General features: G+C 41.1%; 1 protein-coding gene across 2 annotated transcripts; it reads right to left on the bottom strand.

Annotated features, from left to right (window-relative positions):
• Positions 1 to 3627: 3627 nt before the first annotated feature.
• Positions 3628 to 18117, bottom strand: cnot4a (CCR4-NOT transcription complex, subunit 4a). Of its 2 annotated transcripts, none has more exons than XM_083893350.1 (13): positions 17911 to 18117; positions 15619 to 15840; positions 15075 to 15272; positions 14690 to 14776; positions 14401 to 14502; positions 14148 to 14273; positions 13933 to 14057; positions 13641 to 13844; positions 8583 to 8640; positions 8237 to 8492; positions 7013 to 7510; positions 6542 to 6775; positions 3628 to 5543 (listed from the first exon to the last, which is right to left on the bottom strand). In XM_083893350.1, exons 2-13 carry the CDS (start codon positions 15790 to 15792, stop codon positions 5215 to 5217), a joined length of 2391 nt encoding a protein of 796 aa, XP_083749476.1. In that variant the 5' UTR covers positions 15793 to 15840; positions 17911 to 18117; the 3' UTR covers positions 3628 to 5214. The 2 variants fall into 2 exon arrangements, with proteins under 2 accessions (XP_083749476.1, XP_083749477.1); XM_083893351.1 differs by having other exon boundaries at positions 3628 to 5534.
• Between the last annotated feature and the right edge of the window lie 1231 nt (positions 18118 to 19348).

Raw genomic sequence — 19348 nt, 5'->3', positions numbered from 1 at the left:
GAGCATGGTTAGTGAGTTACAGTAAAATGGGGCTATTTTGTGATTTGGCTGCTTGAAAACCCTCTTTCTGATTTAACTAAGTGGTAAAACATGCAATTTTTCTCATTTTCTCACAGAACTTTGGTGCAGGACAGAGACATTGTTTAGGTTCCAGTTAAAATAGGCAGTGTGTCTTATGTGAGATAAAGCAACAACACATTCTTAAGAATATCGTAGACTAAAAGCAGACATATTTTATTAGATTAACCTTCAGTTAACTGGCTAAAATATGTTTCTATCTGTCCCTGCTGGTGTTATGTTTTCAGTAAGAGGCTGGTTCTCAGTAACAACAGAGCGTTTGGATAAGTCAGTGCTAGCAATGAGTCAATACCTCATACAAGCACACAGACAGCATGACACAATGAGAATAGGACATGACCATATAAGTCCAGAATATGGGATAGGAGGAATTTAGTCTCTGGAGGATGAATCCTAAGGTCACTGTGGGAGCAGTGTGGCTGATAATATTTGTGCACAACAACAAATAATAACCACCTTAAATTGTATGATACAGCCATCAACATTTAACCGATATAGGGTCATACACTTCCCTTTCGCTCGGACCCCCAAAAGTCTCTTAAAACGGCCCTGGTCTCTCAGGCGATCATTTGATATTTAATCTCCCACCATCAGCAGTTCCAAGTTTCCACATAACTGTCTGACTGAACTGTCTAGTTAGTGGAAGAAGACGACAGAACCAAGTACCAAGAAAAAAAGAGGATGATTTATTAAGTATTGGATGACTGGATCCAGAGGAAGGCAGTAATGCAGCATCGTGGATGCCAACTGCTATAAAACACCGCTGCAAACTATCTAACTAGATTTCTTAACAACAATCGATCATCAATTATCGATTGATTTGCCTTCCAATGTGACACACACACACACACACAGCCGAGCTCCCACAGTGTGCACAGTATATACAAAAATGTCCTCACTGCTGTATTGGAGTTTCTTCTAATGCTGCATGTGTACAGTCAGAAGTTTCAAGGTAGCTTCTATATAAAAAAGCACTAACATTTAAGTGTAGTTGCAGCACCTCAGAGTCCTGATTCAACTGCAAAACATCACTGAGAGGAACACAAAACAACTACACAGCTGCAGTTACGAGGGCAATATTGTATATTTGATCTATAATGCCTCATAATGCATCCGTTCCTTTAGGTAGAGCTTACTCTACTGCGGCTACTCTGCCCTCTGCACATGCCCTCTCACTGTAGCTGCAGTCCTCAAGGAAAGCAAGATTTCAGCAGTACAACAGACTGAATCCCTCTAGAGGACAGTTCAGTGGAAGAGTGAAAAATCAGGGCTTTTTTTCCTGCTTGTCCTGATATAACACCTGACTGCAGTTTGGAGACATTAATCTGCAAACACTCAGCGTCCTTCACTCAGACATTTTGAGATGTGTCATTATATTACCAATGCGGTAAACACCTTAAAATAACAATTCATGTGACTTATGGCCAAAGCGATGATTCCCGTCTACCCTCCTTTGTTCCATTATTCATCCTCCTCAGTCCTCTTCTGTGCCCTTTATGGTAACAAGCATAAATGATATTGTGTAGTTTCGGGCTAAGTAGGCAAATCAATGAACTAATCAGTGACAACGCTGCCTTTCACGACACACGCAGTGATTAAGTCCGGCATGCTTTTAGGGCAAATGAATGGGCGTTTCCCCTCTGTAAGAAGCCAAAACGCTGGTGTTTGTAGCTGTGGCAGATAAACAGATGCTATTCCTCAACGTGTCAGAGATGCATCATCACAAAAGATACCAACACTGTTTCAGTGCAGAGTCTGCATGAGTGTGTGTTGGTCCGGGAACACTCTCCCTCCCTCCCTCCCTCTTGCTCGGTGTGTTGCTGCTGACTCATTGTCACAGAGCTTGAATCTGCTGCCTGCCTGCATTATTCACACACTCACCTTCCACTTCTGGTGCCTCCTCAGCACCTGAAGGAGGGGAGAGGAGAGGAGAGGAGGGTGGGGGGGGCTTCAACTGCCCTGCAGGCTGAACAGAAGGGTGTCTGTTTCAACCACATGTCCAGTTCATCCAGGACCAGAGCTGCAACATACACAAAACCATGAGTTGACAGAGTGAAAATTATTAATCAGCTATTTTAATCACCAAATAATCAAATTGCTATTTACACACCCCCACACACACACACAATCCTTGAATGACTCTGTCTTGACGTCATTCTTTTCTACAGCCTTCTAAATCCTTGTCCTTGACCTTAAACGTTATCAGTTGATGCCTAAACTCAAACACAATTGACATATTTATCCTAACTTTAGTCAGAGCCTCAGAAATGAGGTTGTACTTCAGGACAGAAGAAGTCTGTGTTTATACCGGAAATGGCCCAAAGAGGGCAACAAAGCGCGCGCGCACACGATTCAAATATTTTTTTTAAATTAAGTACAATTCACACTTACCCAGGACGTAATGATGCACGAATCTCCCTCGGGAAAATAAACGGAAATCCGCTTTGGAATCTTAGAAAGAGAGAAAAAACGCTAGAGTCATTAGTGCCAAACTTAGTTGAGGGGAAATACGAATTATTTTTTCTGTTTCTTCAGCATCAGATTAATCATACGGGAGTTGTTGTCTTTAATTCCATGTGATTAATCCAAACATGAGTAGAAAGTAGCCAACTCGGCATATTTCTAAACATGCCAGATTGCTAAAAAAAAAAATAAACACACAATAGACACAAAAGACCAGCTGTGCTGAACCTGCAGTTCACAGCTGAGCTAACTGTGCCATTTAACTTCCTGTGTCCACGTAGTGAAGCTCCGACTCAATTTTAAAACACATATCTTTGTCCTGAATTTGTTCCCACTCCAAAATCCTCATCTCTGTTTGTATCACCATTCTATTTCGATCATTTAATCAATTTTGTGCATGTATTTATTAGTATACACGAAATAATGTGCTATTTGACTGATACACTATCAAATTCAACCTATCATTTTGTTTTTCTGAAGAAATCTCCACTTTTTCCAAAAATGTGATGCATCTACTTCATTCACTCATTAAATTTTAAATTGACTCAAAATAGAATAACAAATCCCACAGTGTGCACTGTAAATAGCACAGTTGAGATTTGTGCTCGTCCCTCTGTCTGTTGTGTTCCCACAGGAGGAAAACAGCCTCTGCTGCAGGAATCTACTGCAGCGTTGGCCTGTGAGTGCAGAGCTGTACACCTGCATGCAGAGTGTGCTGCTCTTGCAGTCAACCTTCTTCTGTTCCATCATTGAATTTAATACTATAAAGTCCATAATAAATAATTAGACACCAAGATATATTTAGCAATGACATGCTGCACTTGGAAGACAGTGTCACTCTGTGTATCCTTGTGTGTTCTGGCCAGTACTTTGACTGTAGAGCTAAATCACTAATAAGGTATTCTGCCCTCAAGTGGTGATACGTGGAATTACACTCGAGTGAGTTTTAGTACAAAACAAAAAATGATATCAGTGTGGTGGTGAGTACTTCAGAATTTAAATTCAGTGAAGTGCAGGACTGTAACACAACACAACAGCAGACAAACAACCAGCTCTGAGTTTTCAGTTTTATTTAAGGTTCATTTTTCCAGACCTGCAGAGGACAGTTGACTTCCTTTTAAGCGCCAGGATGTTTTATTTTATTTTTTTTTCAATATTACGTTAAAACCCATTTTATGACTGTGTTGGTTTCTCCTGTATCAGTTTGTTCATTTTGTGAATACTGTTAAATACAGGACAGCAGCATGGGGGGGGGGGGGGGGCAGGGGTGGGGGGGGTTGATGAGAGAGAAAGTGAGAGAGACAAGTGAACACAGATGAGAATTAAGACTTCAAAAAGAAAAACAGCGGTGGTCGGAGAGGCCGATCTCAAATCCTCAAGGCTGAGAGCTCCTTTATTCATAACTACAGTACTTAGTATTGTCTTGCAACTTATTTTTGTCACACTAACAGTTACTGAAGTCAAATACAATATTGCATATATTTTTTTTTAGCAATCATTGACACAAGACTCCCCTTCCAACCAACCACTCAAGCTCCTTCCTCTCATCTGTCCATTTTAAGGCCTCATTTAAGCCCTTGTGGGTTGAACATGCTCTCACCATCCTTGTGACTATTTTTTGAGTCATTCATTGCCCTGTCCTTTTTTTCGTGGCTGTCCATGTTAGGGCTAGCTACTGTAGGTACCACACGGTGGCACCATGAGTAAGAGTCTAACCCTAGTGCTCATGATGTGCCACGATCTCCCAAAGCCCTGGCTCCCCACGATTAGGCAGTGCTCTATCCTCTGATACAGAGGTTCAGCAAAAAAAAAAATTCCCTCAAGCAAGACAGGGCCAGTGAGAGCCCTCCACTAAAGGGAATGTGGGCCAAGTGGCCTCTCGAGCAGACCATTTGTGTCCCTACCTAACAGGGAGCCCATGCATAGCCTGTGCCCTCAAATCCCCCGTGTCATCTGCATTCACTCTCTGCTCATCAAAATCTCAGCTTTTTTTTTCCATTTAACATTTCTTTAAAATCACTCTCCAAAAAGCTAGTGCCAACCCCTTTTTTTCTCTCTCACCTCGTCTTATTCCTATTCAGCTGTAAGGGATAACCGTTTCACAGTCTCCTGTAAAAGTGGGGAGGATGAGGGTCTTTGGGGCAAAGCTTCAAAGAGCAGATTCACAGCTTGCTTCATTCCTCAAAAACTAATCGCGACTTCAACTTTCAAAAAACACAAATGTTGTTCATGCTTACTCATTAGTTACGTTTTTAAAATAAGACTCCACATCAGCTAGTTTGTTTCTTTGCCACGTCGGTGGAGTTTGTGAACTCTCATGTCGCCACCGGGCGCTCAATGCTGTACTGTTTCTTGTGCTCTCCGTAAAACAGCAAGCTACACAATGAATACCCATGTTATGCCAAGAACTAGGTCTAAGGAGTGGTGACGATAGCAGACAAAGGGTACTGATAATGTGTGTGCCACAAACAAAACCAAAACTAAATAGGCCTTCGGAGTAGACAAAAAGGAAGGAGGAGAAAAAGAAGAAAGCATGTTTGTTACTTTGTTAATCATTTCTCATACTCTGCAGATTGGTGTGTATTGCATTGGGGGAGGGAGGGAGCAGGGTACAGGATGAGTGGGTATAAAGTGGTAGTGAGGGAATGGATGGGTGTCTGCTGTAGTCTGTGTTCAGTGGCGGTCCACAGCAGCACTCTGTAGCAGCTCTGTGGAGGGCTGTCCTGGGGGTCTGAAGGCGGTCTGGAAGCCTGGAGGGGGGGAGTGGAACTGGCTGGCGGGGTTGGCTGTGGGAGGGGGGAGGTAAGGAGCCCAGCCACCCGCGGCTCTGTGATGGAGAGGGAGATGGGCGTCGAGGAGGCCACTGTGGAGGGGCTGGGGTGTGGGCACTGCTGAACTGGCTGGGCCGTCCATCTCTGTGAGGGCCTGCAGTGACTTAAGCCAGTGTGGTGGGTTGTCGTCTTGAAGACAGTCTAAACTGTTTCCTGCCGAGGCTGGGATGCCTGAGGGAGGAGAGGGAGGTCACAGGATAGATGAGTATTGACAAAAATACAAAGAGACTTGTCATCATATAAACCCTCTAAACACTGCAGTGAATAGAACGTTTAATACTTCAGCTACAGTTTAGATCAAATGATCTAATGAAGCACATGCAAACATGAAGTTAATGATAACTTGTCATCAGTTTTTTCACTAGTTTTTCAAATACAATCTGAAAAGCAAGTGGTTCAAAACATGTGATTTCCTACTCTTTAACATCTTATATCTTTTGTGATTTGAAATCGTCAAGCAATCGACATCAGTTGAGGAAGTAATTAGAGGATCACTTTTTAATTAAATTAATGATTACTTGCAGCCCCAGACGTCTTTGTAAATTGTGAATGACATCACAGGTGCAGTGCAGAAACCGTTATAGGTTATGCAAGTTTTGAATTTAAATCTAGAATTTTGTCAGAATCTCTTATCAGCTTCTAATTGACCTGGTATTCGTTTTTCACTGCTTCCATTATGGTACACCTACGACCACAAGATGGCGACAGCAGCCACAACAGACTGGCACTCTGTGTGTTTGTGGAAATTATTAGTGAGGCAGGTTCCTTGAATGGATCTTGTAGCTCTTCTCCTCCAACCTCCTTCCCATAAAGTTAACCATTTTTGTGCAACTGTGGTAAACAATAAGGCTGCATCCATTTTTGTTTAAACAAAAACATCTAACCAATCTTCCACAAATGGTATTTTGATTTACTCGCCTGGAAATATAATTAAAAGTGCCCTTAAAGGGGTTAGGAAAGTGCAAAAGGCATTTTTTTTTTGCATTTTCAAATAATGAATTGGGAATTCCAGAGGCAGAATAATAGTTGCAACTAAATTACAATTTATAGTGATTGAAGCAAGCACCAGAAAATGTTTGATATTTTTGGTTGATAAACAATCAGTTAAGGAGTGCCATCGATGAAATTAATTCAGTTGTTTCTCTATTAAAGTGAGTTAGAGTTTCAACCTGTGATGATAGCAGGGTCCATCCAACTTGCTGTGCCATCCCAGCTCAGACTGTGTGGGATTCCTGCAGGCCCTGTCGGCCCACCAATGTGGTTAACACTGTTGGAGGATGAGGAGGATGAAGAGGAAGAGGAGCTTGGGAGACCCCCAAAGTTAATATTGATGTTGGGTAGGAGAGCTCTCAGGCCATCCTGCCACTCTTTCACATTTAGGCCGTCTATAGAACCACTGTTTTCTGCATAAGAGGAAAACAATGTGTCAGTTCCTCAGGTGTTGTGATCACAGACTGTAAAACTTTATTTACTTGTGTTTTTTTAATTTCCTCTGTGAGGTCAACACAGGTTAATTAAGTATAACAATGCTGCACAGCAGCGGACAAGTAATTCTAAGCAATAACATCATTTGGCAACACATCTGACTTTTGTTTTTAACATGAACTGCTTTCATAGGCTGTGACCGAGGTGTCCTGTACCTGAAATGGGGATCCCTCCGAGCCCTGTGTTGTGCTGAGGGGGCAGATTCAGGTCCAGGAAATTACTGTGTGAGGCAGCACCGGCTGAGTGGTTCAAGTGTGTGAGGTTATTTCGTGTGGGGATGCCCATCCAGGGGTGTCTCACAGCTGGCTGCTGCTGACCGGCCTGGCTGTTCTGACTGCCGGGGAAACTGAAGGAGCTGTAGATGGGTCTGTGGTGGAGATGGGGGAGGCGTGGTAGGCCACTTGGGAAGTGGTGAGAGGTGGTGCTTGGGTTGGCGGGTGGCAGGCAGGGACCGTGGTTGTGCCCCATGGGCAAAAGCCCTGGGGATGTGGGACTCTGATCCTGCACGGACAGCTCCTTCTCGATCAGGTCAGCCAAAGCCTTTCGGGTGACGTCGAAAGGATCGAAGCCGAGGTCGTCGTCCTGCTGTTTGCTGGACGAGCCAAAGCCAAACGCAGCTTGCCAGTCTGTGGAAGATGACACTGGTATTGTGTCTGTGAGGAAAGAAGGGGAAAAAAAAGTTACAGGAGCCACCCATGATTTGAGAAATTCATTCTAAATTTAAGAATGACTGAGAGACTGAGAGACACAGTCCGCTATTGTAACTCCTTAAATGTTTGATGCCCATATATCACTGCAACTTAACACAGACTAAAACAATAGTGTTTACAACACACTTTACTACACTGTTTGTTCCCTTTGTGACTTTACTATCGTTTCTCTTCCACTTACTCCGACATGTAAAATTGAGAATTATCATTCTATGGAGACCCGGGTTTATTGCTGTTATGATTAGGTAAGCAATAGTAACCTTTGTATCATGAGTATATTGTTTTTTAGCCTAGTAAACTAAAATAGTGGATATGGTATGGGAAGTATAAATCTTTTAAACTGTCCCATCAATGTTGTTTTTCTAGTGAAGTTGAATTTCATGTCACATGGACCTTTAAAATCTGTAATAGACTAATACATTAATGAGAACTAAAGGGAAGCAAACAGTATATCAATAAGTAAGACCTAATGAACAACTCATTCCCTTAAAAAAGAAATAAGATGTATCACTAAATGCTGACTGGGTCCCTGATAAACAGGAGACACATCTCATTTGCTATAATTATATATTATTAAATAAAGCAGCTGCATGTAAAATTACGCTTTTCAAATGAGGACATAAAACCGTGTGGCTCAAGATAAGAAACAAAAACTAATCTCCATTGTACCTGATGTGAAGAGGCTCTGTGGTTCAGGGGTCATGGGCCAGTCAGAGCTGCCGCGGGGGGAGCTGGGGAAGGGTGGTAGGCCAGCAGGGAGAGGGTTAGGATGTCTGAAGTTACTGTTGTCTGAAAAGAGTGACTGGGACTCAGCTGCTGCACCCTCAAAGGGTGAACGTGCTGTGAGGTCTGACACACTGATGGGCACCACCAGGCTGGGTTTAGTTAAACCTGGAGGAGGGGAAGGGGAGTCACTGGTGGGCATCTAGAAAAGGAGACGAGAGAAAAAGTCATCAATCTCTGACCTGATTCACTGACACTTTGATGTATTGGAAGTAACAAGGTGATGTTTTACCTGTTGTAAAGTCTCTCCATTCACCAAACTGATGGACTCTGGAGGTTTGTCACTGGGACTGGAGACACAAAAGATACATGTTGATTGTTTATGGTATATCAATATATTTTTACAAAGGCTAACATTTTCCACCATTACATTTACAAGACAACAACAATGCAACCCTCCTAGCGTGCAAATCCCTGGTACAGAAATGAAACATCATCCAGTATAAGGCATGGAGTCTGCGTCTGTGTTCACAAGATGTTATCACATTAAGTTGTCAGGGGGAACACAATAACAGACGGATGAGGTCTCCTTTAAATATGACTCATTTGGAGGATGCAGTGATGGAAGTAAGGGAAGAGAGCTCATATTTTTTTAACACGTTCCTGTTTTTCTTCTTTTCAGGTGTGCAACAGAGCTGAACGCAACACTCTGGACTAAGCAGCATTTTGGCAAGAGACGGCACTGAGCTGTGGACAGCTGTTGAGTGACAGGATACCAAAACAGTCAGAGACGAGAGAGAGAGAGAGAGAGAGAGAGAGAGAGAGAGAGAGAGAGAGAGAGAGAGAGAGAGAGAGAGAGAGAGAGAGAGAGAGAGAGAGAGAGAGAGAGAGAGAGAGAGAGAGAGAGAGGATCCAGGGAGATGGCAGAGTTGGATCATGCTCAAAGCGAGCATAGAAGACGGATTGATGGGAACCTATATGCTTTTGTACTGTTCACTTCATATCAGGTACAGAATTGACGTAATAGTTAACGTAACTAGCTTGTATTGCAATTTCAGGAACAGCTTATCAGAAAGTTGAAGATAAACACAATGGAACTAAAAAGGGTAAGACATATTCAGTCCATCAAGTTCTGACATATATTGCTGAACATCTGTTGATTTAAAGTGTGCAGCGAAATATGACGGCTTGAAACTGGCACTGGCGCGTTAATATTTGAAGAAGCTTTTCCTGCCAGCGGGGGGAGTGCACACAGTGAGTCCCGTGATATCCGGAGCTCTATAGGATATTAATTCATTTAACCATTGCTTTTGTGAGCTCAGATTTCCAGTTTTGTAGAATACACTAGGGTCTAATGAGATTTTTTTTTTTTTTTTTTAAGTATGTTTTTCCAAAATTAGTTCAGATAAGAACAATGCCAATACACGTACAGTAACAAATCGTCAGTGGAAAGATCAACATTTTCCATCAATAGCTGAAAATTGGTGAAGGTGTCTGGAGTACACATTCCTTCAATGGTGTACTCCAGACTACTACTATTGATCGTTTCTTAAGGTTCCTATAACACAAACACAAAGGATGTTGAGGTTGTCTCATACGTTTCCCAGAATAATGTGATATTTAAATCCAATGGGAGTGCAGGCTTCATGCTATACACAAGAAGGAATTTAAACTTGCAGGATTGTTTGTAATGGTAAACAGTTATTTTCTTAAAAGCTACAAAAAGAATGAACTTCAAATTGAAATTGTTCAATGGGAAGCCGCAAGATCTTATTGTTCTCAGACTGTAATCAACACCATATTGAGCGAAACCGAGCTGCGAGATAGTAGCATCTAAAGTTGGAAAGGTTTAATCTGCCTTTAGAATAATATAAGACCTGGAGTGTTGAGATGTTGACACCAGGAGCCTTGCATTTCCCCAGAGAGCGGGATATCATTTTATTCAGTTAATGTAACGGAGCCTTTAGGAGTTTAACTGTAACACACCGAATGTTGAAGGGCATTATTTAAATTTTTGAGAGATTAATCTTACATCCACAAGCAGCACCACATTCCTGGAAACATTGAAGAAAATGGGGAAATTATTTTAATGGTTCAGACCAAAAAATAAGGCTCATCCAAGTGCAAACTGTGAGTCAATGCTAATGTTCGAGAAAATGGCAATGGCAAGCAGTTTTACAGCTATTAAGAAGAATAGGGGACATATTAGGCAACCTTGGCAAAAGGTAGGGATGATGTCATCCATTCCATTCTTAATGCAAGCAGTTTTGATAAAAAATTATAATCCAAATTTAAGAGACAGAGGGTGGGGGGTGATAGGATGCATGTTTTCTGCAATTCTTGGCAATGTTTGGCAGTAATGTTATTGTTGTCAATTCCGGAGACTTAAGCAAAGTTTTATTAGCCACAGTACAGCATGTTTGATAAGGAGCTTATTAGAGAAGGCTTTAAAGAATTCGAGTAGAAAGCCGTCGGACCTGGAGCTTTGTTCTTTAGGGACTCAGAACATGGATAGACATAGATAGATAGACAGACACGTCCTAAATTTCCAAGATGGTGACGGCATGAAAACCATAACCCTCTGAAGCCATCTTTAAAGTGGTATTTATGATCAGGGTAGGACTGCAATGATTCTTCAATTTCTCACATTTTACGAACCAAACAAATACTCGATTAATTGAGAAAATAATCTATCAATGGACTTGTGATTGTGTCCAAATATATGGACAAACATGGCCTATGTTGTAAACATTAGAATGTTGTAAACGGAGTTGAATCTCTCAGGTAGGGTAAATATGAAAACAATTAGGATAATCTGTATCCCAAAGTTGCAATGTATTAACTTTGCAAAGCCGTTCCATCACTGAGAACAAAATTTATATTAAAAATATAAAAAATGCTATTTGATGTTTTGTGCTCCATCCTTGAAGGTCACTGCATTTTCAGGAGTTAGTTGCAGGCAACTGCACTTTTGATTTGGTTAAGTTGAAGATGTTTCACGTCTCATTCAGGAGGATTTTTCAGTTCTGACTATCTAGTGGAAAAATCCAGGTATTTTGCCTCTGTGGGCTGGATGCTTGTCTTGAGAGCCATTGTGTTAAACAATGCAGATCGTCCCCTGACCCAGTTTCAGGTTGCGTTTCACTAGTAAAAAGGTGTGAATGAGGGTCATTAGGGTCAAATGAGAGACGCAGTCCGCTAATGTAACTCCTGTGTTGCAAAAGTTGCACGGCTCCTTTAAGAGTCATGTTTGTGGGCTTGTGTATGTGGGTGTGCATTGAGTGAGTGGTCAAGCGAGGGAGAGCAGGAGTGGTGCAGTTGCTTGTGCGTGGAGCATGAAAAATGAACCGTAGCAAGTTGGAGACAAAGTAAGGCACAAATGTGTGTGTTCTGTGCATGTGGGAAGAAATAAATGTACAGACTCCTTGTGTTCATCATATGTCAGCAAAGCGTAAGGATGTCCAAAGTACACTACGCATGTGCTTTCTAACCATGGTCAGGGAGCGAAAACACCTCTCAAAGTTGCCATCAACTCGTTTGAAGACACTGAAGAAGCACAGCAGCTTCTTCAAACCAATTCATAACACTGAAAGACAGGACATTAATTGGATCATAGCTCAGTTGTAAGAGTATAAATTAGGGGTGGGAATCGCAGAGTACTCGACGATACGTGGTCCACAATATCAATATCACGATACAGCAATTCTGTGATAATCAATATAGTGATACATTACACAATATCTGTCTAACTGAAGAAAACAAAACATCTGTGATAAGTTAAAAGTGCAGGATTTCTCTATTCACAACATAGAGAACAGTGCATAAAGGCTCTGTATTGAATGTGGATGAAGCATCTCTTAATGTAGCTTTATCATCCATTATTCCACAATAAACTCCAGGTAACTTCCACCCAAATTTCCATCACTCTTTTGAGCAGCACCACTGTAAAAAGACATGAATTAGTATCATCTAGCGTGTGAAACTGGCAGAGGTCGTTTACTTTAGAGAGCCTTAATTTGTTAATTAAAATATCAATATTTGCCCTGACTTACGGTTATCATATTGCATGAGGAAGGACGATGATATATCACCAAACCAAACTTATACTAACAGAAGCAACTTACAGTTGTTCTGGTCAAGCAACGTGACACAGAACTCGGGTCAAGTATGAACATCATTTCCGTGAGCGTCGATCTGTAATGCCAGCCACAAATCAAATATTTGATTGTTTCTGTCAGAGTCAAATGGTGACAGTCAAAGCAAATCATCCATCACATGGAACTGTTGAGTGTGGAGGTGCTCTGTCCGCAACAGAACCAGCAAAGGGAATTCAGCCTTCATTATCAACAGTAAAGAAATAAATAAAAAAGTGCCACAGCTGGTGGGGCTAGCCACTTGACGTTTCCCTTGCGGGTAATCCATAGTTTAGCTGGATGATGACGAAAACAGTCGATAGGCCTCGGCCAAAGGATCCTCTTGACTTGAAGGCGCCTTTCAGACACTGCAGGGCTGCAGATTCTTGTTGCTTTTGAAGCAAATTTCCTCTTGCCTCAAGATGTACATGGTCCTCTCCTCATCCTTACAGGCGAAACGTTTTGCAGGATTTGTGTTGATGGAAGAAGAGATTTCAGAGCGAGTAAAGCTAAAATTCAGTCCAAAACTCTAGCTCTAGGAGTCTGAGAATCTTAATATTGTTACACCTGCTCGTATCCTCCAAGTCACCCACTTAGTCCTTCAAAGACGCACCTCCTTTTCCAATTCTGTGATATGTACGTTAGCTTCTCTTATGTCGTCTTCATAAGCAGATATTCACTGCTCCATTTCCTCAACCTGGTCAGCAAGTGTTGTCAACAATGTTCAATAGTCAGCAAGGACTGGATGGTGACTGCTTTCACATCTATTTGTTTGGGTATTTCTTCCATGCTTTCCTGAATTGCTGCCGTGACTGCATCAAGGGAAAGGCAGCTTCTCCTGTACTGGCTGTCACCTTTGTGGGGTGTGCAGGTATTGCTCCTTGGGTTGCCAAAGACGAAGATTATTCTGTCATGCACCAATTTTAGATAAGGTTTACTTTAAAAATGTGAGGGATGTGGTTTGGATGATAAAATGGCAACTATTTTGGCAAACCCACGGAACTCAATGCTACATGTCCTTCCTCATCAGCTGCACCATGCACCAAGTATTTTTGACCCTTTGCTTTTTTTTTTTTAAATAACCAGCCCTGCTAATAAGTTAATGTGGAAATCTCATTGTCTATAATATGAAACTTTAAACAAGGAATGATGACGCAAAAGAAACACAATTTTTTGTAATGCACCACAATGTGATGTAGAAGAGTGGTGTGTGTTACCTGGTACTGTCACAGTTAGAGGAGAAGGGGGACAGGGAAGTAAGTTGACCAGGGCCCAGCTCTGCATCCAGCCCATCTGAAGCATTAACTTCTTGGTCTAGATAGTCGAGCAGCGGAGGGGACTTGCGGTCCTCTGAAAGCCCATTGGCCAGTTTGTTATGCCCCGACAGCGTTGGCCACCCATCTTTACCATTGCTATTGGATCTGATGGAAAGCATAAGAAAAATAAAACTTAGCACACTCATCCAAATCTACTATGGAAATATTAAGAGGAAGGAAACTGGAAAATAACCTTTGTGTGGAGTTGGATTTACTCTTTGACTTTTCTGTACCACATGCAGGAGGTTGTAGAAAGCTAGGGTTAATTTTATAGAGGTCTTGGAGGAGTTTCTGCTCATACTCTTGATGTTTTCCCGCCTAAAACGAATGACACAATATGAGACACCTGACCCATCCACCATTAACAATTCATACAGGCTCGAGCAAAGATTTATTCTCAGACATCACCTGCATCTCCTCTTTAGTAAAGCTAGCGGCTTCATCCCCCAGCTCGTGTAGATACATACAATCAGGTTTGGGACACTGCATACTTTTAAGAAAGTAACTGCAGTACTTTGTTGTGCCTAAAGAAGCCTGTGATAAAAAATATACACATAAATATACAATTAAATTTTTTTAACAACTTAACAGCCCACAAGAGGTTTATGTCGAACTAACAATTGCACAGAAAATCAACAGAAAAAGGTTGTTAAATTCTCACCTTGAGTGTTCTGCCATCAACAACCACATTGTTAACACACTGTATTGCTCTTAGAGCATCTTCAGAGCGGATGTAAGTGACATAAGCGCTAGCACTAGGCCCCTGGGAAAAAAGAAAAGAAAATGTAACTCAACTAAACATACCAATCAAACACATGCAATGTGTTAACCTGCTTCTCTCTCTCTTGGGTTCCAATAGGGTTTCCAATTAAACATAATTTAGTTATTCATTCTGTTCATGGTTATATATCTATTAACTGTGAGTACATGGAGTCAGTTTGTTCTCTCACCTGTGAACCTGCATAAGATGTGCTATTGTTAATGACCACTTTATGGATTTTCCCAAACCTCCCAAAATATTCTGGTCGTTTTAGGACCTGTGGGCAAAATGGAAAAGAAAAACAATAGTTACACAAGGTTTTAGTGCACCGTGTCCTCTTTCACGTATAATATACAATACAAGCTTCATGTCTGAGGACTGAGTAGAAGGGGCTGCACTAAAAGACCTTATGTTCTCATTAAAATCTTCTTTTAATCTTTTAGTTTTTACTCAGTCTTTGGGTTGCATACATGTTAAATGTAATAATGTTGGCCACCGTGCTGTACATATTACAGTAAACAACAGTCAAAGGTGGCATAAACCATCATCTTGGTTAGCAACCACTCTACACTCACCTCCGGGTCGGCGAGTCGCTGCGAAAGCCCCACCACAAACACCAGATTTCTCTGGACCACTCTGACACTGGCCAGATGTTTGCGGTTTTCTGTCACCTTCTGCTTCTTCTCATTCTGTTTTTGCTTCTTTTCATTTTTTATCCTTTGGATCTCCTCCTGTGACAGAGGCTTGTACACAGCCGGGTCCTCTGGGTACGGCTATACAGAGAAAAAAAAAACAAAGGAATGTTTGTCCATCATTTGAAAAAACAAAAAGACACTTTTCTAAATGATGTGGCTTTGCGAAGGACAGTGGGCAACTTAAGCTTTCAGTTCAGCAGACATTATAATCTAAACTGCCAAGTGTATACATTTTAATTGACAACAAGCAGATATTTAACCAGCGCAGCCACTTTGAAAACGGTATTGAATAGGTTTTTTTTGTTTTGTTTTTAATCATCATGTTTGTTTCCTAAACACATCCTCTCCACTATTATGACAGACAACTCAGGTTCCAGTTGTGATTAACTTCTGTACTATTATGTACATCCAATAGTTTCCTCACCTTTCTGCAGGCAGGGCACAGGCCATTCTCATCTGTGCGGATGCGATGCCAACAGAAGCGGCAGATCTGGTAGCCACAAGTGCAGGGGAAGAAGTTGACATCATCAATCTCCAGCGGCTCCATGCACAGAGGGCACTCCATGGGGTCGTCCTTCAATTCAGGGCTGTGGGACATCCTACGGCGTGGCAAGGGTGGGTGTTAAAGCTGGTCAGAGCACAGGGGCTAAGAAAACCAAAGAAGAAAGAAAAATTAATACCTATTAAACAGATTTGTTCTGTTAAATTGACCGTTTAAAAAAAAAAAGCCACTTCACCTTAGTAAAGGTAGTTTATGGCAATGCTGAACTGAACTGCTATTTATATTCTACTCCACTTATACCATCAGCGATAAGACTTGATATCTGAAAGGGCTATTGTTATGTTATGAGGGTTGAAGCAACTAGTTGAAGATCAGAAGATTTAACATTTGCTGTCATAAATAGCTGATAAATCATTTAAGCTATGAAATGACAAAAATAGTAAAGACAAATGCCAACAAAACAGAAAAAAAGCCTCCCATCCAAAAGGAAGAAGCACTCATTATTTCTGCTTGGAAGCAGTTGATCGATTATCATGAAGATTACCATCATTAGTCACAAACGATGCAAATTGCCATTAAGTTGAATCAATGACAGATTATAACCTTAATGGAGGTGTGAATTATAGCAATGTTACTCAAAGTAAAGCTTTCAAACTACAGCATGGTTTCTCTAGTAAAAGATGCAGTAACTACCTACTCTACATGTCAGGTATCAGTAGCAATTTCCTTGTATTCTGAATAGTGACAGTGAAGGCAATTTATTTCACATGCGTTCAGTTTCAGATGCTATGCAGTTAAATGGAATGTATACCAAACGGTCATCAACTTGAATGATACATCTCTTTTGGTCACATTTTGTATCATGTAATATATGTTTGTTATAAAGTGTATATTCATCTTTGTTCCTTGAACGTGTCATTGTATGTTCTTTGTTTAAGGTGTTTTTTTTTCCTTCAAATTGTTCCTCGTTCCAAGGTCCGTTTCTTACAAAAGACATCCCTAAACGAGACTAATCAGACTAAATAAAGATAAAAATGTGACGTGAAGCTGTGCAGCGAGGTTACAACCAATGCAGCTAAGTGACAAGTGTAGTCTGAGTATCCATAGGAAAGCTCCTAATACAACAACTGATCAGTTTCATCCATTGCACTGCTAATTTAAACCTCTCCCCACAGGAAATAAAGTTTCCCGAGTCCACAATACATTTCATAGGATGTGAAACTATATTGGTAGTTAATGAAAATGTGTAACTTTTAAAACTGTTGTGTGAATTTGGTGTTTTGTCTTGTTTAAAATGTGGGCCCAAAAGCAATTAAGTTTCGACCTGGTAATTGATGAACATCGCAATACATCAGCTAAAATCACAGCGATAACAAACGCGGATGCTGTGGTACGTCACAGGAGAGATGTCCTCCGTTGACAGCAACTTACTCGACACAGCGTCTTGGTGGACAAGAAAAGTAATATAACTGTGGTCAGCAAGACAACAAAGCGGTGACTAAAATATCACAGACACTGCATACGCGGACGATAACATGGAAATGCCAACAGTTAATAACTGCAGCCGGCATCATTCAGCTTCTGGATTTACGTGTAAAGGAACGCCACAGCTACACTAACAGATACCAGGTGATTGTTAAAAGTCAAGCGTAAAGCCCAAAATACCTAAACAGCCAGGACGGTAACTTAAGCTGCCGTTTTCTGGATCGTACATTATGACAGATGTTGTTTCACCAACATCAAGCTAAGCTAACATTGGGCGCAAATTAGGTTAAAGAAGCCGGTCTCACTGAGGGAGAACGTATAAAGGTGTACTGGTGGATTAAACGCAAACCCGAAACACACAGAGATGAATGCTACCTGAATGTGGTCATTACATGTTTTTCTCTTAAACACATGATACACCGTTAGACGCTGTCCAACATATTCACTGACAGCTTGCTCCGTGCTAACCGCTAACATGCTACATTTTCATGAAGACGAACGGCGCGGCCTGCACAGGCTAACGCTCAACTCGAAGCAGTTTGTTGGCACCAAAAACAACTGACACTGCGCTCACTGTTTTGGACAACACGGACATCACTGTGGTAAGCTCGAGGACACCCCGATGTCAGTCCATGAAATTGTGAAAGACACTGGTTTCGTTTGATTAATGAGGTAGAATGGAAGATAGCTAACACAGCTAGCAGCCTAGCTAACGCTAGCGTCACTTACCCTGTCCGTATTTAGCTTAGATTCCACTCCAAGGGAGTCACACCAGATTGGGCGGAGAATGCGTCCCAATGTCTCTGAAATGTCAAGATCTCTACAAACGGCAACTTAAGATAACCGTGGGTGTGTTGTTCTGTAGTTACTAAAAGACTATAAAGATGTTGTTGCCCCTTTCTTTTCTTGGTATTGTGGAGACAATTTACGCTCAAACCACCATCTTAGCTAGCATTAAAGTTGGGAGGAGGGAGTGGGGCAAGTATTCAGTACCACTGAGTCGGCGCAGGTGCACAGGTGCATTGTGGGAGATGAAGTATTTTGTGGTTCTTATGAGACCAAGGATACTCTGCAGTATCAGAGCTATTGCATTGAAGGTGCTGCATTCCAGTAACAAGAGGTTCCTGATTTGATTTGAGCTCTGACATTTTAAACAACTTTGAGGGTTTCATTAACATCTGCAGAACTGTGTAACTTCACATTAAATGTTACCATGTCCATTTCAAAAAAACAAAGAATGCAAGAATTAATTAACAAGTTAACAAATGAACTAAAACACGAATAAACAAATCAGGTCATCCCTAAGCCTGGATACGCAGCAGAAAATAAATAGCCAATTAAAAAGCATACTATTAAATTACCATACATCGTAATCGTACCTTTAAGGACGCTTTTGTTATAAACACTGATGCAAAACACCATATAACTACAACAGATGCATTTCTCCATAAAATGCTGTAATCTTGCTGGTTCCTTTGATCTGCCACCTCCTTTCATTTCCTATGGGAGAATAATTGACCATAAATAATGTAATGGTCGTTTTAAAATACTAGCAAGGATTGTCCTTATCCAGTAAAATCTAGTACTTGTTCAAATTTGGGGATTCATTTTAATACACACCATACAATATAGTTATATATTTAATTAAATAATTTACTGTACATTGTGATAAATACAGGGATTCAATTAGATGTTGTTACCTTTAAAGGTGCATTATGTAATAAATCTAAAGCAACTGGCCATAAAATCCTCCTAATATGTCACAGAGACTCAGGAATAATGTTCATATAACAAACTGAACTCACCACCAACAGCAGTACAGCCAAAATATTTGCATTAAAAAAAATATTTTGCAGACTGCAAATCATGTTTATGTTTTGAAATCATGTTTTGGCATGTGGCGCCACCTACCGCCGTCTACCAATCATTGCAGTCAGTAGAGTCTCAGCTGCCAAGCAACCACAGGTTGCCAGTTACGTCAAAAAACGTAACCTAAAAGACCTTGGTATTTTGAATTTGAATGTAGTAACTGTTTTTGGCCACATTCTTACATATGGCACCTTTAAATAAATGTATTCCCCCTGTGTATCATTTAGGCTGTCTTTTTTATATAAAGCCTTAGAAAAATACTTTAAGCAAGGGCCTTGTTTTAGGGAGGATGTCTTCT

The sequence above is a fragment of the Microchirus variegatus genome (assembly GCF_963457635.1).
Source record: "Microchirus variegatus genome assembly, chromosome: 8".
Lineage (NCBI taxonomy): Eukaryota > Metazoa > Chordata > Actinopteri > Pleuronectiformes > Soleidae > Microchirus > Microchirus variegatus.
Note: the sequence above shows the minus strand (reverse complement) of the source record. Positions and strands in the feature narration are given on the sequence as shown.